Source organism: Lepisma saccharinum, chromosome 29 (genome assembly GCF_977018435.1).
Source record: "Lepisma saccharinum chromosome 29, izLepSacc3.1, whole genome shotgun sequence".
Lineage (NCBI taxonomy): Eukaryota > Metazoa > Arthropoda > Insecta > Zygentoma > Lepismatidae > Lepisma > Lepisma saccharinum.
The window spans coordinates 14,043,331-14,067,989 of record NC_139257.1 but is presented as its reverse complement, the minus strand read 5'-3'; the positions used below and the strand labels follow the sequence as shown (position 1 = coordinate 14,067,989).

The window sequence follows — 24,659 nt, the reverse complement described above, 5'->3', positions numbered from 1 at the left end:
ATTAGAGAAAGTCTTTATTAATATGGGGTTGAACCATCCTGTGACTGAAGTACACTTTGTATGTGACGTGGGATGGACGCATAGAGGTCATGCACAATGTTTAAGGGAATATGGAGCCATTCTTTCTCCAGAGCAGTCTCCAATTCCAAAAGTGTGGCTGGAGGTGGACTTCGAGCATGCAGTTTGGACTCCAAATATCCCCCACAAATGTTCTATAATGTTCAAGACAGGAGGCTGTGGGGGCCATTCAAGATGTCCTACTTCATCGTCATGTTCTTCGAACCATGTTTGGACTGACCCAGCAGTGTGGATAGGAGCGTTGTCATCTTGAAAAAGCGGCCACTCCCCAGGAAGTAAAGTCTGGACAAAAGGATGGAGATGATCCCCCAGAATGCTCCGATAGTGATTGGCATTGATCTTCCCATGCAGAAAAACAAGTGCCCCCCTGCCAAGATATTGCTCCCCATACCATAATGGACCCACCTCCATGCTTCACAGTCGGCAAGAGGCAGTCAGGATGAACCTAATCTCGGAGCATTCTCCACACATAAACGTGCCCGGTGGTCTGAAATAACGTGAATGTTGATTCATCAGACCAGATGACTTGTTGCCACTGCTGTGGGGACCAACTTCTGTGAGCTCTGCACCATTGGTGTCGCTTGACAGCATTACGTGATTTCACCAACGGCTTATGAATTGCCACTCTGCCATGAATGTTTGCAGCATGGAGTTCCCTTTTGACAGTTTTGGTTGAAATGGGGTCCTGGAGATGCCTGTTCATTTCAGATGTTATCTCAGATAACGATTGCTTGTGCTTTTGGGCTACTATGGGCTTCAACACCCTCCTATCCCAAGCAGCAAGCTTTGTCTTTCGTCCACTGTTGTGCTTTGAAGATGCCATCTTACCTTGTGTTGTGTATGCTGTCCTAACGGCTGATACTGTGTTCCTTGCTCACCCCTCAAGGTTTGCAGTTTCCGTCACCATGGCTCCAGCTGAACATGCTCCAATAATCATGCCTGTTTGGAACTCTGTCAGGTCTGACATTGCAGCGTCTCTTGAGAGCGTACGATAGACGAATGCACCACCAATGACTGCTGTTGACAGACTAATACCTTCCCCTTCACGGCCACTAGGTAGCATACTTCAGTGCCAGGTGGTGCTGCTGTACTGTCGGTGTGAAATGTGGCTTACTTTTTCACAGGTGTTCGTATTATTTTGTCCCCCATATCTCTCTCTCTCTCTCTCTCTCTCTCTCTCTCTCTCTCTCTCTCTCTCTCTCTATATATATATATATATATATATATAAAATTTTAAAACCCTTTTAAAAAGATGAATAAATTGATGAAAAATGCAATTCAGTGGCTATTAAACTGAATAATATATTTACTGTGCTTTGTTATATTTGAAGGTGCAATACAATAAAATTGTTGGAATCACTAAATAATACCATTTCAGTTAATGAAAGTAATTTTTGCTAACATAGGACAAATATTAGAAAAGTCTCCAAATTGAATTTTTTTCATAAAACTTACAGCAAAATGGTGATGACAATCCTGTTTCCAAAAAAAAACTCTTATAGGAAGTATTTTTCTTCCAGAGTTTGTCTGCATGGAAACCCATTTGAATGCAGTGCTGATTATTTGCTCCACAATCAATGCATTCCCCCTTTCAAAGATAAATACAATATTAGTATAAAAGTTTGAATCAGTAATAAATTAGGTTTTAAATTAAAACAGAATTGCCTATTAGAATATGTTACTGTCCAACAGAGGATTGATATTAGCTTATTGAAAAGTTAATGATAATTTGGTTTTAACAGGGACCAAACTTGGTTTCAATGTTCTATTATGGCTACCAAACCAACTTCTGGATTCTCTCTGTGTAAGCTATATTCATTCCGTTAACCAATTTTCCTATTGACATCTTATACCTCATATCAATTTGGGCCTCACCTCATGTTGGTGACAGCCACCCCTCACCTCCGGTAAGCTAACGTTAAGGCTCAGCTGGATGTTTGGCTGATGTCATGGCAACTTTTTTTTCGAAATTTCATCTCCTTGCAAAATATTGTTATGATATTCCAAAATTTGAAAAATTATGTCTGCTTAGAAATCCATCTAGAACAGTCACGTGAATCTTCGTATGGTTTGCTTTTGCTGTTGTCTAGATATTACCAATAGTGCTGAGGATAGGAGGAAACAATAGTTTAATAGACTTATGCAGCCATGAAAATATTGATATCTAGACAACAGTGAAAGCAAACTACATGAAGATTCACATGAATGTGCTAGAAGGAATTCTAAGCAGATGTCATCATCATCATCATCCTGCCTCTGGCTGGGTCGGCATAGAAGTCAAGCCTCTCCATTTTTTCCTGGTCTTCCCCCACTCCTCTCTTTCCACGGTGTTTCAATCTTGTTCTCTTCTCCTAACACTCTTCCGTTATGAGCTCAGGTTTGGTCCCAGGGCTGGTACCTGGAGATACAATTGGGGTCTTTAAAACCTCACCCTCTGTATTTGAGGATAGGACACGTTGACCAAAGGGCGACGAATCAGAGGTAGAGCAAGTAATTAACGTAACACAAATTGAATATCTATTTGACTGAGTTTTATTTAGTGAGCACTCCATAATAAAAGAGAGAAGTTAGGGGTGAAAGGATTAGCAGCAGAAAGGGGCAGGTACTTATATCGGGATCGCCTGGATGCTGGAACAGTCGGCTGGACGCTGGTCCCGCTGGCTGGCCTGAGGAGGCTTGGGCCCCACGGCTTCTGGGCAGCCCTGTAGTCGATTCTCCATGCCTGGCACTGTCGCCCCGATCTCGATCCTTGGTGTTCTCGTTGGCTTCTCCTCTTGAGGCAGGTTGTTAACCCCTTTTATACTGCTCTTGGGAGTTGGGTAATGCTGAGGATAGGTTTTCTGGGTATGACCGGTAACGCTCTGCTATGTGCTCTTTCCACCGACATCTTGGTCTCCCCCTTGGCCTTATTCCCATTCCTTGTGCAATGTAAGCTCTACTGGTAGTCTTTCTGCATCCATCCTCTGCATGTGTCTGAACCATCTCATCTCTGCCTGATCTATCTTGTCCTGAAGCTTCACCACACCCACTGTCTGTCAGATCTCTTCATTCCTTATTCTATCCCTTCTAGTCTTCAATTTTTAAAATGTGTAATATCGTAACGATTTTTCGCAAGGAGATGGAAATTCGAAAAAAGCTGCCCTGGCATCGGCCAAGGGTCCAGCCGAGCTTTAACATTGCTCACAGGTGGTTCTCACTGTACCTTCCCTGGCTCGTACGCACACTACCTTTTTTTAAAAAAAATTCTTTTTCCTGATTCTGGTGTAGGCACATAGTGGTTCGGATCCCACTTTAAACTGTAGGGCCAGTCCCAATTAGACTTAAAACCAAACTCAACCAACCAATATTTTTCCTGATTGGTTTTTCATACAAAGCACTTTTTTTTGAGTCTGGACTTTTCCCCAGCCTTCTAGAGGTCTTTGCGTACCATTGCTACACCCAAGGAAAGCCTTTTCCAAGTACAACACTGAAGTCAAGGAACTGGGTGTTTTTCCGTTGATATCCCAGCTTCTGTCAAGAAAAATATCCAAGGGGGTGTCACGTAGGCTAGAAGAATGGGAAGGGAAATGAGATGGCACAGCAGTGGATGAAGTCCCTGTTTGAGATGTATTACACTCGATTTTATTCATACACTATGTTTTGTAAGAATACAAATTCATGTTGATAAATTACAATGATAGAGAGAAAAGAAAAATGCAAGCAGTGGAGATGAAATTTTAAGGAGTGTTTTGGGGAAGACTAGAAGGGATAGAATAAGGAATAAGGAGATCCAACAGACAGTGGGGTTGGTGAAGCTTCAGGCACACATGAGATGGTTCGGACACATGAAGAGGAAGGATGCAGAAAGACTACCAGTAAGAGCTTACATTGCACAAGGAGTGGCAATAAGGTCAAGGGGAGACCAAGGTGTTGGTGGAAAGAGTAGATAGAGAGTGTTAGGAGAAGAGAACAAGATTGGAACACCGTGGAAAGAGAGGAGTGGTGGAAGACCAGGAAAAAATGCCGACTCAGCCAGAGGCAGGAAATGGCGAAGGATGATGATGAAATGTAGAATTTGATGTCACTATACACAGTAGTCTCTCCTACACTGTGGCTGTTTGGGCTAAGGTGCAAGTTTTGGGCTCCGGCTATGGGATACATGCAGGTTCGAGTCTCCTGGGGGAAGCATAACAACTCTTCTGGAGATTTTGGCCTGTGTATGGTTGGCCACCCACCATCGTGAGGAAATTGGGGAGCTACAAACGAGTAGTTTAATCTGGGCAAAGAAAACCTATGATGACTGGAGGTTCGTCGTGCTGACCACACGTCATCCCATAACTGGTTGGATGATCGGTAGGTAGACCCTGGCCTGTACGAAGTGGGTTATTACAGTAAAAACTGCATATCCCGGAACCTCTATAAGAAGGAAACCTTTAAATACGGAAAAAAAGTCCCCAGAACGGACCGATTTTATACCTGAAAATGACCTGCTTAAGGCGGAAACCTCCTTAACGCGGAAACAGAACACTATTTAAAGACGAATGAGATGTTTTTATTCTCAGTAAGACGGAAATTTCTTCCTTTATTTTTTCGCTCTCAAGAAAACAATGCAATACTGTAAGTGGAACACGCCTCTGTTGCCACTTGATATGATAGAATGTGCTACAATACTCAGCTGTTACGATTCCGTTTCTTTCTTTCATCTCTTACCCTCTTTCTCCACCTTACTTTGTCTATTTCTCCTCTGTTCTTTCATCATCTCTCAATTTTTCTTGTTATCTCTGTTTGTTTCTTTCTTTTTAGTTCACTTTTATCTCAATCTTTCTTCACCTCTCTTATTCCATCTTTCAATCTTTCTCTTTCCGTCTATGCACATCGCGCTACGATGCCCGGTGTCCTGGGTTCGAAAAGATAAATAAGTACGTACTGTACGTTCTTACAATACTGTAAAAAGTGTACCAACATGTTGTGTAGTTACATAATTGTAATCTCTGCTATGCTTATTGCGACTGTATCGCATTTTTATTCATGTACGTTAATTATACATTATACATTATAAGTAATGCAAAATGTAAATCTGTCTTTCCATTATTTCCTGCAGCGCTCTATACTGTATTTAAAGTCAACCCTGTATAAGAAGGAAAACTGTTAAGACTGAAAATTTTGCTTGGAACCATCATGTTCCGGGATAGACAGGTTTTACTGTATTATTATACACAATAGTGTTATTTCTAATGGATGCTATGTTAAGTACCTAGCTGAGGAATTTTACAAAGAGAATTTTCAGTGTTGAAAATTTGGAGGTGAAGGTGTTAAATCTTCCATGTGCCAGTACTATTCTAATACTTAATGGGTTAGTTCTCTCAATTGCAGGAAGATAGCACAGTCCCATGCCCAATTGTAACCACACGCAACTTGATGTTGCAGAATTACCAGAATGCAAAGGTCAGAGAATCAGTGGAATTTGTGGTGAATTCACAGTATGGTTTGGTAGCTCAGTGGTAGAGCATTGACATTGATCTGTCCCTGATTGAATGTGAAATTTTCACAATTTTTTCAATGAGTTAGGCTAAAGTCTTATTTTTAGTCAAAATTTTCAAATCCACCGAGGTTCTTCATCTGGGAAGCAAAGGAAGCTACATGAAAAGGTGACAAAATGAATTTTGACGTAAGGATATATTCTGATGATAATCCTTGTTGTGAAGTAAAGGCCAGCCATGTCTGAATTATGTCCAGTATTGAATAATCCAGAATGGTCTGAAAAATTTTACTAAATAATAAAGTGCATGTTTATGTCTTTAGTCTACCTTAATCTATGCGTATTAATCACACGTGGTATGGTGTAGTATCTGTTTATGAAAACGTGTGTATTATAAAGAACCCAAGATCATACCATGTTAATAATATGGGGTAAATAGAATACTGTTCCCTTTTCCATATTTTTTATTCAAACTGTGTGCACCCACATTTGTGCTTTTATGGTAGTCAGAATAATATTGCAGTTTTTCTAGAATCATTAATACACCTTAAATTTCTATCATTTATATTTATTTTTGGTGGACAAGCTAGGCATTAGTATAGATCAAGAGGCAATACAGATAGATTGGATTGAATAGATTTGGTGTTTTAAGTCCACTTTATGTACAGTAGGGCTAATCGGGACTGGACCTACAGTTTAAACTGGAATCCGAACCACTATGTGCCTCCACCGGGTATCAAACCTGGGACCCCTTGATTAGAAGGCGACGACGCTACCACTGTGCCATCGGGGAGGCCCATAATACAAATAGACATTGGATTGTTTGGTGTAAGCTGTTGGAATTGAAGCATGTTTTTCAATGAATGCAACTTTTTTCACTTTTTTAAAAGAAAAAGGCTGTTCACAAATTTAATGTCTGTGCATGGTGTCAAAAGTAATAACATGAGTGATTGGAAAATATTTTAGCTGCTTCGATAGCCAAGCCTATGAAATGGATGACTTTCAATCTCACCAGCAAAGGTGAGTTGTTTTGAGTCCCAGCCTAGGCATGTGTGTGAATTGTTCACCAGTTTCGCATAATTATGAAGCATCATCAGAATTAACCAAAAGTGACATGAGATCAAAATAATAATAAAAAAATTTAACAAATAGCTTTGGAGAACGTACCTTACCTTGAGAAATTTCTGGTAATCATCACATTCCGTTGCCATGAAACTGCACGAAGACCGGATTGTTTCTGTAAAGTATTCACTTGCCCTACTATGTTCGCACACTTGAAGGTCTTTCCCAGCCTCTACCAGTCCATTCTCTTTGACCAAAGTGCCGAAGTTGCACCCTGGCTGCTGCTTCCCTCCGTTCGGATAGAAGTCCACGTGGCCAATTGCTTCACTCATTCCAAATCCATTGATTCCTAGAGCAGGAGGGATATTATCTGCATTGGCTCATGTTGGGGAAAGTAAGAAAGAAACTTCCTCATGCATATAACACCATGCCATGAAGGCATATTTAGGAGATGTGTGTGTGTAGGTTCCCACACTTTCTTGATCTAGGCCATTTTGGAGGTGATGTAGTCAGCACCAAGCTCCAGCTGCCTTTACCCCCCCTACCATTGATATGAGGCTGGGTGAGTCCGGGAACCATTTTATTCCTCCCGCATGACTGGAAAAATTCTGACCTTATATCACCCACCCTGGGAATCGAACCTGAGTTTCCCTTGTGGCAGTCACGTGCCCTACCTACTAGACCACGCGGCTCCGATGCTAGCAGATACGCTATGAAGTCTCGAGGTTTACAAAATGTTGCACATCACTTTTGTGGAATTTAATTATCCTAGAAATTGTGCAAAATGTGTAAATGCTATTAATTTGGCAACAACATTTTGTGGTAAAAGTCGGTTTCATGGTTAAATAACATTACGTGTTACATTTTAAAGTGATACAACAGGGTGTCTACCAGTGAAGAAAGTCAAGAAATCAACAGGTAGGTCAAGAATTTACTGACTGATTGATTTAGTTTATTTTACTTCACATTTAGTTTATTTTACTTCACTTATCTGCCCTTTTGGCTAATCATGAAGATAAGGATGAATGATGCTAAGATTAGATGAATGAAGGGACAACATGAGCCACACATAAGATTATACTATGTGAGAGCCCAGATGCCAGAACCTCACGAGCCTGTCAAATGCAGTTTACCAGGTGTGCCGGTTAATAATTCTTAATTTCGTCGCTGGATGGAGCTGGAAGCAAGGGTTGGTGCACAGTCTCAACTGTTACGTCAGTGTGTTGCCAGGACTGTACCTGTCAAAACGCCGTGGATATGCAACCGGGTGCGAGTGATCATGATATTGGGTTTGTGTGGGAAACATGTTGACTTTCAAACCAAATAAGGAGCATGTGCGGCACGTCCTGCTTTTCTTGTTCAATCAAAAGAAAAACGCGAGTGAAAGCCATCGTATCTTTGTGGAAACGTATGGTGACAATGTTCTAACACAAGACGCATGTGTGTGTTGGTTTCAACGATTCAAAAGTGGTGATTTCGACTTGAAAGACAAAGATCGCCCAGGCCAGCCGAAAAAATTCCAAGATGCCGAATTGCAAGCACTGTTGGATGAAGACGATACGCAAATGCAACAACAACTGGCAGAGAAGTTAAATGTTGGTCGCCAAACCATATCTGATCGTCTTCATGCCATGGGAAAGATCCAGAAGGTAGGAAAATGGGTCCCACATCATCTGAACGACAGACAAATGGAAAAGCGAAAAACAATGTGAAGTGTTGCTTTCTCGGCATGAAAGAAAGTCTTTCTTGCATGGGATAGTGACTGGGGATGAAAAATGGATCTACTTCGAGAACCCAAAATGCAAAAAGTCATGGGTTGACCCAGGACAACCTTCAACATTGACCGCAAAACCGAATCGCTTCGGAAGGAAGACAATGCTGTGCATTTGGTGGGATCAGAAGGTGGTGGTGTAGCATGTGCTTCTGAAACCAGGTGAAACAGTGAATGCTGTTCACTACCGTCAACAACTCATCAATTTGAACCATGCATTGATCGAAAAGCACCCAGATGCGACAAGACACAGAAAAGTGATTTTGCAGCACAACAACGCCTCATCACACACAGCGAAAGGCGTCAGAGACACCATTTCTGCACTTGGCTGGGAATTCTTGCCCCACCTGCCATACTCACCAGACTTAGCTCCTTCCGACTACCACTTGTTTTCATCGATGTCTCACTCACTTTCCCAGCAACACTTCAACAATTACGAAGATGTCGAACAATGGCTTGCTGACTGGATCACCTCAAAATGTGAACGATTTTTCTGGAAGTGCATCCATAATTTGACTGACAGATGGGCACAATGTATAGCTAGCGATGGTGCATACTTTGAATACCTTTCTCCCCAGATACACTTGTTTTCTTTTCGATCAATTAAGAATTATTAACCGGCACACCTGGTAGCATACATTAATAGATAAAGTAAGTCTAATTCTCTTGTTAAATACAGCATCAGTTTTCATCTCAACTGGCCTTTTGGTGTGGGTTTTTCATTAAATCAGTATTTTTTTCTCGATTGCTAATTTCCATCTTTACCTAAGTATGGGTCGAATAAATATAGGTTAAGAAGAATGAAAAAAAAGGTCAAGAATAGTCAAGAATTGTGGATTTGTTATTTTGGTAGACACCCTGTGCAATGCTCAAACATTGGCATCAATATCAATGGGAATCAGTAATAACATTTTTATTGGTAACAATGTAACAGATTTTATTGAATGGTTGCGTAACCATAGTTGAAAAAAAAATAAAAAAAAATGCTAAGGTTGTTTTGATCGTACCTGCTTCTAGAACCTTCTCCAGTGTTTAAAACAGTAAGAATATGTCAGTAAAAAGTTACCATCATAGAAATTCAATATATCATCACTATATTTTTTTATACCTTAAGAACTGCTGGAAACGAGGTCGAAACTTCGAGGTACAAGGAGTAAGATCAAAGCCATACCTTCACTTCATTTTCTTATTGGTAGCAGTGTTGGCTCCAAGTGGTATCTACAGTAATTTTAACCATTAATTGTAATGTACGACAATGTTTCTTATTCTTTTGACATTCTAATGTAAATGTGTAAATACAAAGCAATTGGTGTGATGGCAAATTGTGTTTATTTTTGTACTTATGTGGTGAGATTAAGTGTCTTCGGTGTACATGATTGCCGAATTTGCCAGCATATAAGATGCACCCGCTTTCTTGTACACATTTTTGAGGAAGAACTTTATTTCTGAATTTACAATTAATTTACAGTATTTCAAATATAAAGAAATATGAAGGTATACTTTCAACAAATAACTTACCTAACCTAATCTAACTAGGAAAGGATACATTTTACATCACGTGATGTAAGATAGAAATTATCTAACTTGGAACAGAAAATTTCCAGAAATGAAAGCAATGTAAAGCTGAGTATCGGCATATGAGATGCACTCTGTTTTTCAGACATATTTGTAATGGAAAAATGTTTTTCAGACATATTTGTAGTGGAAAAAAGTGCATCTCATACGATGGCCAATATGATAATTCCCTCTTCCTTCAAAAGAACATGACCCTCACCTATTGTTAAATATTTTGCACCTGTTGCATCTGAGTGGATCACATCAACAAATTGAGCATCTGTTTGATCAAGGCGAACAATACTGGGCATACCATTGAAGAAAGGAGCAGCAGGATCCAGCCCTGTTAAGAGAAAAAAGCTTCATTATGTGTTCATTTTTCACATATTTTGGTGGAAAGGGGTAAGATTTTCAAGTGGCATGCAAGTAAATATTACTTAAAAAAAAGGCATTCGTGTATTTATGTCTGCTATATATTTCCAACAGAGTTGAGGCTATCGGTATGAGTATATTTCTTCCACAAACTTGTTTATCCACCAGTAATCTATAAAACACAAACTCAAAAGTCAGCAGTAGAATTTTTATTGTGTATGTGAGAGTAAACTACTTTCATGTTGAAGTATGGGGCAAGTAAGAAATGACATAGGAAGTATAAAATAAGTTATATATTACTATAATTATTTTTATTGCAAATTTGCGATGTTATGAATTAGGCAGCATACTAGCAGCATCTGCCAGTAATGATATACTGTGTTATTTCTGTAAATTGCAGCTTTTACAATTGTTTTATTGTTTTGGAATTATTTTATCAATATGGTTGAAACAAGCAATGTTTCCATTGCTGGGTTGTATTTTGCATAATTTCATGTCCATAATTAGATTGGAAATCACTTCCACAAAGAGAAAGTGAATTCCGTCTGCCCAATAAAAGTGTGGCATTTAATGAGAGACTTCAAGCTCACATGGCATGATGTTGCAGTGCAAGGTCTCATGCCATTTGATATAGACATGCACAGACCCTCTGATTAGGGGTCAAAATCCTTGATGAAAGTTGAGTCTGAGGAAGAAAAGCTTCATTCCATCTTAATGTTTTATTGTATTGATGGGTACTAAACAGGGGAATATAGAGTGTGAGACCAGACCCACTGAAATCACCCTATTAGAAGAATTCCAGCTTTCCTGGCACAAAGGTTCTCGGTAACAGTTTCATACATCGGAGACACATTTCTTCAATTTTACACAAGAAACTACTTACGGAAATGAGTTTCTCCAAGGTTTATAACGTTTGTCGATGTATTTTCTTTCATCGTGGAATATATTTGACCGGGAAATCATGTATTTTTCAAGAGAAATATCTCACCGATGCACAATTGCCATTGCTTTCATTTGCTTGCCCTACGGCAACCGGATGTTCCGTACGTTTGATGACGTAAGCCCCTGTTAGTGTTTCAACCCCCCTTTTATTTACTATGCTTGCCTAACGTAACCAAACCTAACCTAACTTTATCAGAAATGGTTCGTGGGGCTATCGGTCAGCTACCGTGCATAATGGTTTGTGGGGCTATCCGTCAGCTACCCGGGCTATCAGTCAGCTACACGTGCATGATGTATAATTTCCACCGGTGACGAAAACAATAGTAGGTATTTTTTTGGTGAAGAAGGTTGAAACACTGCATACCCACAACGTGAGTCAAGATGTGCCCGCCATATTGTGTGTTCCAGAAGTGAAGAAAGGAATAAAAAAAGCATTCAGAATGTGAAAAATTGCATTTGTTTTCATGTAAAAAGCATAATGGGACCTTGAACTATGTTCCGCAATACACAATTGGTAAGTATGAACCATGCGAAACACAAAATATGCGATTTTAATGTGTCTCCGATCTATGAAACTGTTACTAAGTTCTCTGTTCCCCTTCATTTTCCTACTCTGTGATTCAGACTAATGTACATACAAACATGATTTTGTACAACAAATTCAAAACAACTACACAGTTTATTCATTTCCAATGTGTGACCAATTTACTCTGCAACCACATAGGTGTAACAGAACTAGGCTAACAAAGCATCGTCTCCTTAATTATGGGGTCCCGGTTCCGATACTCGTTGGATGTACATAGTGGTTCAGGTCCCACTTTACACTGTAGGTCCAGTCCCGATTAGCCTTACTGTGCATAAAGTGGACTTAGACACCAATTCAATCAATCAATCACAACTAGGCTAACAACTAAAATGCGTGAGTTGTAAGAACAACTACTTTGCTGGAGAACGAAGTGAGAAAGTCTAATTACATAGAAATAAACCTGCCGTAGTTGCTTGAAACTTTCGTCGACTGGAAAATACAAATATGATAATATTGTTTAATAATGGTAATAAGATTTCTCTACACTAAATTTCTAAGTAAGAGTATTAGAAGGGCAACCTTGCCTCCTTCCCCCTGTGCACGTGCCTATGGTGTTAGTAAACATCAAACAGTAAACTCCACTTCCAGTGATAACATTAGGAACATACCTGTTTCAATTATAGAATAGGATTCGAGTAGGAATGGAATTGCTCACCTGTGATTCTTGCAAGTGAACCATTGAAGCTTTCACCAACATACCCTGCTGTGTGTGCACCAAGGCTATGCCCTATGAGATGGACTAACGATATGTCATAGTTGAGTGCATACTGCAAACAGAATACATTATACATCAAACTCACTTCTTGCATACTTTTGTGTCTATATTCTCCACTAATGTTGTTAATATTTACGTACCGTGGGTTACATAATTTTATTAGAAAACAACATATTACATTAAATTGGCATTCCGAAAACAAAAAGAGATAACTGATTTCATAACATCTTGCTACAATTTTTTTTGCGCACCATGGAAAGTTTGAAAAGTACATGTGTGATAAGCTCCAGCCAGAGAGGCTCCTGCCCGTTAAAGGTTAGTGCTTGAGAATTTTATTGATGTTCAAGAACACACAAAACAAATAAACAGCATGCTACAAAAAACTTTAAAAGTTTGTCCAAGCTTTTGAGTCCATCTCAAGAGTCATCATCAGGGCTGGTCAGCTTCAACAGACTTCTGAAATGTATTGTAACATGTTCTTTATTTGTTTTGTGTTCTTTAACAAGAATGTTTCCGGCATGTGTGTAAGAAGTTTTTTAATATCAAATTTTATTGAATGTTGGATCTTCACAGAATATTGCATGGAATGATCTGTAATTGGAGCCATATACAACAACAGGTACTATATATGAGGGTGGATCAAATGAAAACGGAACAGTGGATGTGGATGTATTGGGTTATATTTATGTATGTGTGTGGCAACAACCCTGTGTAGAGGTAGAGCGGAACGTAAGGAAGAAAACCCCTACTGCATAATGGACTTGCCATAGATAGTCGAGTGTGAGCATGTGATATGCATAGGTGGTCGGTATCATCCGAGCAGCGATCAAGGCCAAACAGTCCGGCCTGTTGTACTCTGCAGTGGTTTTGCTGCATGACAACGTGCAGCCACATATGTCAGCTGTTACAAAGAACACATTGGTTATGTTTGGGTGGACAGGGTTGGAACACCCACCATATTGTCCTGATCTATCACCATGCGACTTCCATATCTTTGGTCCGTTGAAAAAGGCATTGAAGGGTCGACTTGGATAATGTTCGCAACTGGTTCCGATCTCAACCTAAGGAGTTCTACGAGCAGGGTATTCACCGCATGGTGAAACAGTGGGACAAGTGCTTGTGTAACTTTGTGGAGATTACTTTTGAAATAAACTGGTTGATTTTATTCTGTGGCCCCTGTTCCATTTTAATTTAATCCACCCTAACATATATATATATATATAAGGGATAGAATGAGAAAGAGTGCCAGAAGGGCAGATAAACAAACATGGCATAGGAGACAGTAAACACTTAACACAATTGAAGAAAAGTTTGATATTTCAAGGTCATGACCTCATTTTCACAGTAGGTAGAAAGTATGGAGTACAAAAGTAATACTTTCTACCTACTGTGAAAATGAGGTCATGACCTCGAAATATCAAAATTTTCTTCAATTGTGGTAAGTGTTTACTGTTTCCTATGCCATGAAAAAATTAGTATGTATATCTGTGTAATAATTATTACGAAAAATATAACATTTATACAGGAATAATAATAATAATAATAGTGTTGAATTTGACATTATATTATTTTAGTGCAAACGCAGTTTGAGTACTTTGGTAGTAAATATTTGTTTTATATATATTCTTTTAGACCATGACATGATCACATTTTCCTACTAAATGGGACAGCATTTTTAGCAAGGTGACATTATTGGTTCTGTCAGTGGATCTTGAATTTCTTTTTTGTTCAAGGTCAAACCACTATAGTTTTACAAGTAGGAATATTTCAAAACTTACGGCATACCAGTACAAATTACAGTAATGAATAAAGTGATAGCTTGTTCACATGTGATAATTGCTTCTGGCTAAAATTCCCATTGTTTTCCAAAATCTGAAGATTATTAGAATTGTCTAAATAGAAATGAAGATGCACTTGTTCACATAAGGGAAAAAGAGAGAGGGGCTGTGCAATACCTTCAGTGTCTTCAGCAGATATGCTATTTCTAAGGCGACCACCCTCGTGTTGACAGCGCTCTTTGGATACGGATGCTTCGCTCCCTTTTGCCAGTCCACGGCAATGACATTAGCTTCCATCTCAAGGAGAATTTCGTTTGCCATGTCCTGGAACAGAAATGCTGGAAGTGAAGGTTAATGGACAAGTTGATGAAGACTGAACCTCATTACTGGATAGTGCTTAATAAAATCTCATCTGCCTTGAAGATTCACGTACTATACTGTTATTAAAAGGACAAGAGAAACTGTAACAAACATGTATTTATATTGTTTTCTGTTGTTTAATTCTCTGAGTAAATACTTTCTTAACTTACTTTGTTTCATTCATACTGTACAATGATTATAATTTGGGATGGCACAGATTCCATGCCCTACTTTTTCAAAAAGTAAATATCTAAATATGCAACTTCTTTTACACTGTAGTCACTTGGAAACACACATTTATTAAGGAAGTCAAAAAACATTCAGGCTCTTCAAGGACCATATGGAATTTTGTATTGGATCGGTAGAATATCGATATTGGTAAATTTTATATCTGTATCGGCCAAAATTTCATATCTGTTCATCCATAATTGTAATACAAACAAAATCTAAAGAAGTTTCTGGGACAAATAAACTAAAACAAGGTGTTTGTGCAAGGCTTCCTGATTCCAGTGATCTAGCATGGGAATGTCCCCTCTAATAATCACAGCAACTAACTACCTAAAATATGTAAAAAAATAAAACTAAATATACTAGAACCATATTCAAAAATATGAATTCAAATTTTATCGCCAATAACAGTTTGTATTTTTCTTGTGGAATGTGCAAAGTTCCAGCTGACATTTTCATACTGTCAGATAGTTCCTGGACATTGTACAAAACACACTTTCTCCATTAATTCTGTTACAGCATTATAATCTCATATGCAAATCAATGCATCTGAAAAGTCATGCAACCGAGACTTTGAACGTATATAAGTTTTGTGCAAAAAGCAGTATGAACATGAATCTTGTACTGGATATTAACTTTTGCCTATGTGAATATTTTTTAAACATTAAACAAGAAAATGATTCTCCGCATGAATGTTTAGTATTGGCAAAAGTTACTAGGATTTAGAAAAGTTTTTGTACCAAGTAAAAAAAGGAACATGTATAAAAGACAGGTATGAAGTTGTTGGCAATAATTTTTCGATGTGAAGGATAAGAGAGTGTTAAATATTTTACTATGTTATGCATTACATGTGAGTTATGAGGTTAATCATATTCATATTTTTTAATTTTTTTTTATTACAAGGTGTACTGGCAACATAGGTCGTGTCAGAGGGCATTACCAGGTGCACCCATTGAACTATATATAACTGGAACGTTCACTGCAACGCTGATCGGCCGGGGAAGAAAACGTGGTGAATCCATAAGTTAACGTGTATTTACTCACCTCTTGGCTTTTACCATATTTATGCTTTCAGTGCTATAAATGAATGTCTTATTAAGTGTTTCTTCCCTAAATTAATAGTTGACATGTGTTTTTCAAACATTTTATCCAGTCTTAAGTGGATTGAACATGCTACGGTTGTTTTTGGTATTTGGATGAAAATAATAATAATAATAAAATGGTCAAAAATATACAAATCATTTAGATAATTGCTCGGGTGTCTACTTTTATCGGTATCATTCTTAAAATATGTGTATTTGTTAAAAGTTAACGGTAATTAAATGTTATAGCGAAGGCTTTCAAATGTGTTTGCACCCATGTGTTTCATACACTGTTGCAAGTGATTAAACTTTGTAATAACCAATTGGAATTTTTCATACTTATAAATATATGAAATTAATTAGTTCATGGAGAGAAGTTAATCAGAAATAACAAAGCTAAGAATTAATCACTGGATTGATGGTCGTAAAATATTAGTTTTATCTATAAAGTAACCAAAAAAGTTCTTGCTGTTCTAGAGCAGTAATAAACAAAGAGCAATACAGTGGACGGTACGTACCTTTAGGTTTCGAAGTAATCTCCATCAGCATCCAACACCTTTTGCCAACGTTCCTGCAGCTGAACAATACCCTGGTGATAAAACTCGGTGGGCTTGGATGCAAAGAAGTCCGTGAGTGCGTTCCGCAGGTTTCCCTCATTAGCGAATGATCACCTACGGAGGTGGTTGTCGAATGATTGAAACAGGTGGCAATCTGTTGGTGCAAGGTCCGGTGAATATGGTGGATGGCACAGTGTCTCCCAGCGAAGTTGCTGAAGGGTCTCCCGGGTCCTCTTTGCCACATGTGGCTTGGCATTGTTGTGCAGGAACAGCACACCCTTGCGATTCACCAATGCCGGCTCCTGCCGCAATGCATGGTGCACCCTTTGCAACTGCTGAGAGTAGAGGTCAGCAGTGATGGTCTGACCAGGTGGAAGGAGCTCGTAATGCACCACTTGCCGACAATTCCACCATACAGAGAGCATAACCTTTCATGGGTGCAGAGGTGGTCTTGAGGTGTGAGGAACAGGGTCACGTGGTGACAACCAATGTCTGGTACACTTGGGAGTGTCATAGAGGACCCACTTTTCGTCACCAGTGAGCAAGCGATCAAATAGGGTGTGTTCAGGTGCCGAGTGAGCAAGGACAAACAGGCTGTCACTCGTTGTTCCTTGGCTGCCGACAATGTGTGGGGCACCCACTTGCTTAACTTACCTATCCCATGCAGGTGCAGCCTGACTGTTTCAGCGGAAACATGGAACCTTTCTGCAAGTTCATCACATGTTAGACCATTGTCCTCCTCGATGGCTGCTTTCAGGGCCTCGTCATCCAACACATGTGGTCATCCACTGCGAGGTTCATCCAAAAGGCTCACATCTCCCGAACGGAATTTCTGGAACCACTGCCTGGCAGTGCGTTCGTTCACGGCATTCTCCCCAAATGCCTGGCAAATGCTGCAACTTGATGCGGCAGCTGACAGGCCCACTTTAAAGTCATACAACAAACACACGTGTACATGCTGCTTCGACACCTCCATTTCTCTTCGACACTGGACGAGCTATGACTGCTGACAACGTGCCTGTATTACTGACAGTCGATAGTCAGACTAACTCCCGATCGCTTGGCAGGCACGTGCGTCATTTCGTTTCCTCTCTGTGAGCGCATGATTAATGAGACGTCAAAAACGGCAAGCACTTTTTTGGTTACCATGTACATGCCATGCTTACAAGCAATTTGTGTATTGTTGGCATGTCAAGCAGTAGTTCCTAAATTTTAATAGTGCACACAAGAAAGTGCCTCGATATTATAGCCTAATTTCCATACAATGTATATTTTTCACAAGATGCACACGAAGAAAATGAATGTGTGGAATCTTTGAAATCAGTGTTAAATATTGTTTGAGATTTGTTGACCGTGAGTCAGTTTTTTTTTACTGATGGTGTTAATTGTGCATTAATCTTGTGCCCAAAAGCATGTTATTAGCATGCCTACCTGCCTGGAAATCCTAAAAAAATCAGGGAAATTTGTTGTATTTCTGTAAAAATGACGTTTTTGTAGTAATGCACTAAGAGTAGGTTTTTGAAAAAGAAAAAGGACAAGCAATTAATTTAAAATTTGTTGCGTGCAAACTCTACTTCAATTTGACATGTTGAGTATAGCTGGTAATTACAGTAGAAATTGTATATTAAATACTCTAGGAAAAGGTTACGTTTCGAAATTTTCCACAATTGCAATTTGCAGGTTGTGGTTGGTAGATATGAGGAGTAATTCAGATACTTTTACTCAATTTTGCTGTTATGCATAATTTATGCTATAATTATGATATTTTATGTAAAAGAAATCTTTCGTTAAACACAAGTAAATACATTCCAAGTGTAAGGAAAAAGCTCACACCTGATAACCATTTCCAACAGTCACTTTCTATTCAATTTCCCTTCTTGTTATCACTTTTAAAAGTTAAGGGTTTTTTATTCTTTAAGAGGTATTTTGCGCACGTTTTAACCACAAGTAACAAGAATATTAATTGAAAGTGATGTCTGAATGTAAGTTATGTACTCATTGTAATGTTTTCTCATAAATTATGGCTTTTATTTCATAAATAATCTATCATAAAAATCCATTTGCCGCCCCAGAAAAATTCGTCTGCTTCAGCTATTCTTCCCATGTTCCCTGGTGTGACTAAGCGAGAGAATGGCTTCACCTTTGTGCTCTAAAGCAGTCCTTCAATGTTATATATAGTTCTTGGTAAAATAACCAAATATTTAGTACCAGTATTGTAGGGTGACCAGACATACTCTTTTTAAGAGTAGTATACTCTTTTAGAGGTTCATATACTCTATACTCTTTTCAATTTGCAAAAATCCCCAAATATACTCTTTTCCTTGCTATTTAATTTCATTCATTATTTTACGCGTAAAAATGCCTTAAAATCCACAGAACGGAAAACATCAAGATGTCAACAAACTGAAATATTTACTCCTTGACTCAAGAATTTCCTATGAACAATTTCAAGAGTCATTTTCATATTCTATCAACAAGCAAAACATATTTCAAATTCATTGGAAGTTAATGATAACGATTAGGGCTGAGCTGATACCACTTTGAATTGATACCGATGCCGATACTCTTACCGATTCCCACCGATACAGATACTTGAAAATTGCAATAATTAAAATTTGTTCAAAATATTGATCAATATTGGTGTGTAAATATTCTCTTCCAATATGCATCAACATACAAAGAAATTTGCTTTAGAATATTCAATAATTGCATCAGAATATTAAAATAGATATTATGTAGTCACAAAATATAGTTTTTTGTGCAAAATTAGTGTAAAATAAAAAGGAAGTTTTAATTTTGCATAATTTCCAGGATAATTAGACTGTCAAGAAGTTGCGCGGAATTTTTGCAGACCCCATGTAAGACCAAAGTGCCGGAAAGTATTGGCTGGTATCGGTAGCTGAATTCCAACCAATACCGATACATCGGCATCAGCTCAGCCCTAATAATGATATTTTTGAAACTTAATGTGCAATTTCAAAAGCCATTGAAAAACATCTTTAAGATTGGGGGGAAAGAGAAGAATCAGTGATAGGTAAGTGGAGGTCAGTGTGCAAAGATTTAGTACAGGCTGGGTCAAATTTAAAAGTGATTATGCCTCTTATAAAATTCTTGTTTACTCTGCCTGGTACAAATGTTGGTTGTGAAAGACTCTTCAGTGTTATTAAAACTTATTGGCGAGAGGAAAAAACTACACTCCTGGTGTCAACACTCGAACAATTAATGAAAGTGAAATTCAATGTGGACATGACCTGTGAAGAGTTTGGACTGCCAATAAAGTACGATTTAAACATACTCAAGAAAGCAAAATCATCCCAGAAGTATGAACGATGGTGCCATTGGTGAGTAAGTATTTGTAATTAGGTAATTACATTAGACCCATAAATAGTACAGGGTGAGTCAAAATTATGTGAACACTATTTGTGAGTCAAAATTATGTGAACACTATTTGTGAGTCAAAATTATGTGAACACTATTTGAGTGAGTCAAAATTATGTGAACAATCTGTTTTCTTTTCTATTCCAGGTTGTTAGTACCCATGGCTGACAGACTCACATTGGAGGAGAGAAGAGTGGTTGCAAGCTTAATGGAAGTTGTGCAGTCGGCGACAGAAGTGTGTCGAAGGTTTGCAGAACGATTTCCAAATAGACAACCACCAACTCGTTTAACAATATATCACATTTACCAGAAGTTTGTAGCAACTGGATCAGTAGCAGACAATTATCACGGATATGTGGGGTGACCTAGAACTGGCAGAAGTAAAGTAAACATTGCTGCAGTGCAGGAGGCCATAGTACCGAGTCCATCAAAATCGACGAGACGTTGCAGTCTGGAAACAGGGATCCCACAGAGGACAGTGAACCGAATTCTATCCAAGGACCTTGGCATGCGACCATATCACTTACAAATCGTTCAAGCTTTGACTGCTCGGCAGAAAAAGGTATGAGTAGACTGCTGTGAGATTCTGGCAGAAATGTCACGGAAGCAGCCGGGCATTGTTAGTCAAATGATTTTCAGTGATGAAGCTACCTTTCATACCAGTAGTCATGTTAATCGTCATAACACAATTTTCTGGGGTACTGAAAATCCACATATCATTCATGAGCATGAACGTGCATCCCCGAAGGTCAATGTGTGGTGTGCCGTGACCGCTACTGGTGTACTTGGTCCATATTTCTTTACAACCCAAACGGTGAATGCAGATGACTTCTTGCAAATGCTGAAAGAGTTTGCCATTGATAACATGTCCCTACAACTTAGACAAGAAGGGTATTTTCAACAAGATGGTGCACCGCCCCATTTTGCTTGTACCGTTCGCGCTTATCTTGATCAAAAGTTCCCAAGGCGTTGGATTGGTCGCTGCGGACCGTTGTCATGGCCTCCCCACTCTCCAGATCTCACACCCTGTGACTTCTGGTTATGTGTGCAGGCGTGTAGGAGCGTGTCTAGTACAAAAGTGAGAGACCTCGAAGAACTCAAGGACAGAATAAAAGGTGTGATATCCAACATTTCCCCCGAAATGTGTGTTCTGGCACTAAATTGTACTGTTGAACGTTGGTTTGAGTGCATTAATTGTGCTGGTGGTCAGGTTGAGACTCTGTATATCGAAAACTCTGAGTAAATACTTTCTCTCAAATAGTGTCCACATAATTTTGACTCACCCTGTAGAGTGTAGGCCTATTTTATAGGGGCTATAATAGAAGCAATAACAAATAGCCACCCTTATTTTCATTTTCTTTTTATGTTTTGTGCATGCGCACCTTCAACCTATAAACTATACTTTTTTTTGTCAACAAATAACTGGTCACCCTAAGTATCGTATGCAGGATTTCATCAAGGGGATATGGGGTTATTTAAAAAAAAACTTTTTCCAAATTTACGTTACCATTGTTTTATTATACTTTAATTGATTAATTAATAATTCTTATAATTAATCAATTAATTAATTTAAGTACTACTAATTGAGGGGTCCCGGGTTCGATACCCAGTGGAGGCACATAGTGGTTCGGATTTCACTATAAACTGTAGGTCCAGCCTTGATTAGCCTTACTGTGCATAAAGTTGACTTAAAACACCAACTCAATCAATCAAAAAACTACTAATGGAACTGCTGTTACTACTAATACCACTACTACTATTAAATAGTAGAGATCTACACAAATATATTTATAAAAACAATAGAACGAAATTACTTTCTAGTCATTCAATTTTTAACAAATTCTAGGAGCATGTCAACTTTGTTGCAAAATAATTGTCTAGTCAACGGTTACTCGTATATTATAGGTGAGACATTTTAAGTGTGAAGAAAATCCATAAGAACAAGCAAATATATTAAAATAAATTGAAATAGTCAAAGGAGCCACGGTGATCTAGTCAGTGGGGTGTCGGACAACCATGCAGGAGATCCTGGTTCGATTCCCAGGATGGGTGGTCTAAGGTTGGAATCTGCAACCTTCTCCTCGCATAAAGTGGCACCGGGGCTCACCCAGCCTCATATGAACGGGTACCTGAGAGGAACCTGGGGGGGGGGGGGTAAAAGCTGCTGGAGCATGGTGCTGATAATATCACCTTCAAAATTTTCGAGATTGAGAATGTATGGGACCCCACCCCTACATGTGCCTTCATGGCACGGTGTTATATGCACGGGGAAATTTACATTACCTTTTCCTATGGAACTCGCCTAGTATGATGATGAGGTGCGATGTGAAATACATGGCGGCGAGGGGTGGGGCTGTTTCCCCCCCCCAGTTTTAGCCACTTTTGTCCTTGAACTATGCTAAATTTTATTTATCTTTGCCCCCTAGTTTTGGCACCTTTTCCCCTCTGTTTTGGGACCCAATCGCTGCCACATGTTCCTAAATTCCAGTGAGTCTATTTTTGCATTCAAAAGTAAGTTTAAAGACATTTCAACACATTTATCACTTCTACGCAGGAACGGCGATTGGGTTCCCAAACTGTGAGAGCAAGGTGCCCAAATTGGGGGCAAAGCAGTTTACTTCCCTTTGTAGATAAGGTTTAGTATAGTGTGGGGGCAAAAGTAACAAAAAGTTGGGAGCAACTGCCCCCTGCTGCATGCCCCCTCTAATTGCCGCCACTGCTTCTACTTGATTCACAAAGCACTTCTTCCACTATATTTAGTGATGTGAATGTAAATTCAGCATCACTTGAGAGTTCACAAGGGGATGCGAAATCAGTAGAACGTTCGCAATAAAGTCTACACACTGTGACGAAGCAAGGAATTTTAAAAATTCTCATGCGGTGACTTTTTGCTAAAGAAAAATTGCAAAATTGAACTTTGCAGTTGCTTACATTGTTTAGACACATCCATGGATCCCAAACAACACTGTGAAGATGTATGAGAAACGTGGCAATACCACTGTCAAAATCAACCATGCACATGCACGATAATTCACATCTGGATTTTCTCGCTGTTCTTACCAACAAAACATTTCACAATAGTTAAGCTTACTGTCTTTCGAATTCAGAAATTGCAACGTACCACTGTAAACAATGGGAAAGGTGGACTGGTGACTGTGTTCTTGCGGCCTAGCCTTTGTCTGCATTAGCCGCTTACAATGAACCAAGAACTTTCATTGGTTAATGCTCATTTTACACAGAAAAAATTACAGCTGAGATACAAAACAACTTTTTTTTTCTCTTTTAAATCATAGTTGCCCTCATATTTTATTTTCAAGAATTTGTGTTTATTTTCAAGGCATTCACGCTTAAAGACATGTGTTTTTGGAATGCTGTGCTTTTCTCCATGCAGCATGGAAACAATAATTAAAATTATTGTTATTATTGTTGCAGATCTTTGACTGTGATAAATTGGCCATTTTTAATTTTCTCTACACACATTCCATAATATTTCAAAGCTCAAGGTTGGGGGGAGGGTTAAACCTCATACCTCTCCCCCTTGTGTATGCCACTGTTTAGTACCCTTTGGACAAACTGCAAGCAACTGACATATGGGTACTATAATGTTGCCACAACTTGGAAAGTTTTTTTTAACGCAGAAATATGGATAAAAAGTATCATTGTCAGGAAGGATGCGGCCAAGGTGAATATGTTGTGCTTATCCTTTCCCTCATGGCTGCGGTGGCTCACTAGGTAACACGTCTGACTACCATGCTATAGATCCCAGGTCCGATCACCGGCTGGTTCAAATCTGGGAACTTTTCTAACATTGGAAGCGGTCCCGGCACCCACCCAGCGTCGAATGACATGGGTACCTGGGGGAAACCCCGGGTGGTAAAGGCGGTCAGGGGCATGATGCTGATCCCATCACTCCTACTCACAACCAGATCAAGAAACCCTCAAATCATGCATTTGTCATCATACATATACAGCTGAATCTTGAATCTACATTTTTGTGGCAATCAGTGTGAAAAGCTTAAGAACTTAGAGAATTTTACATGTTGCTTTATTTGGACCATGAAGATTGAATGTACAATGAACAAGAATGGAAAATGTTCCACTGAAAAAACACGTTTTATTCTCATTGCACCCTGACTTCATTCACACGGGGATGAGAGTGTTGAGGTGGGGCTCCACACACATTCACGATGTTGGACATTGTGGAGGTGATGTGATCTGCACCACCTTTACCTTGCAAGGTTGCCCCCATTTATTAGAAGCTGGATAAACCTTAGAGCCACTTTATGCAGGGACTTTGTTAGGAAATTTTCCACCTGAGGATGTGTTTCCCAGGAGTTGAACGTGAGTCACCTGTGTGCATATCTAGCTGCCATACCAATTGCTAATGCTGAGTGGAACCCTGATTTTACATTCTTGTGCATCGTACGTTCAATCTTTGTGGTCCCAATAAAATAACATATAAAATGTTACTTACAAGTTGTTAAGCTTTTCACACTACTTCCCAGAAGAATGTAGATTCAAGTTTCAGCTGTCACAAACGTGTGATTTGAGGGAAAGAATAAGCACAACATATTCAACTTGGCCGCATCCTTCCTGGCATGATACCTTCCCATAGTATTCATTTGACCAAAAAACAAAACAGTCAGTGTCAACTATAATTCTCTGCTCCAAGATAAAAAATGTAATTGAGGAAGGGCTAGGAGCATTGGCCTCAATGAGTCAAACATTAAGAAAAAAG

The 24,659-nt window shown here is 39.1% G+C and overlaps 1 protein-coding gene across 2 annotated transcripts in view; it reads right to left on the bottom strand.

Annotated features, from left to right (window-relative positions):
- LOC145981648 (pancreatic lipase-related protein 2-like) overlaps positions 1 to 24,659 on the bottom strand; it is a 96,027-nt gene that overhangs the window by 28,042 nt on the left and 43,326 nt on the right. For both annotated transcript variants that reach the window (XM_083115044.1, XM_083115045.1), the window contains exons 5-9: positions 14,494 to 14,640; positions 12,479 to 12,590; positions 10,144 to 10,266; positions 6,709 to 6,947; positions 1,534 to 1,666 (exon numbers count right to left, since the gene is read on the bottom strand). In XM_083115044.1, the coding sequence (XP_082971170.1) occupies positions 1,534 to 1,666; positions 6,709 to 6,947; positions 10,144 to 10,266; positions 12,479 to 12,590; positions 14,494 to 14,640 (754 nt within the window). The remainder of the gene's footprint in view (positions 1 to 1,533; positions 1,667 to 6,708; positions 6,948 to 10,143; positions 10,267 to 12,478; positions 12,591 to 14,493; positions 14,641 to 24,659) is intronic.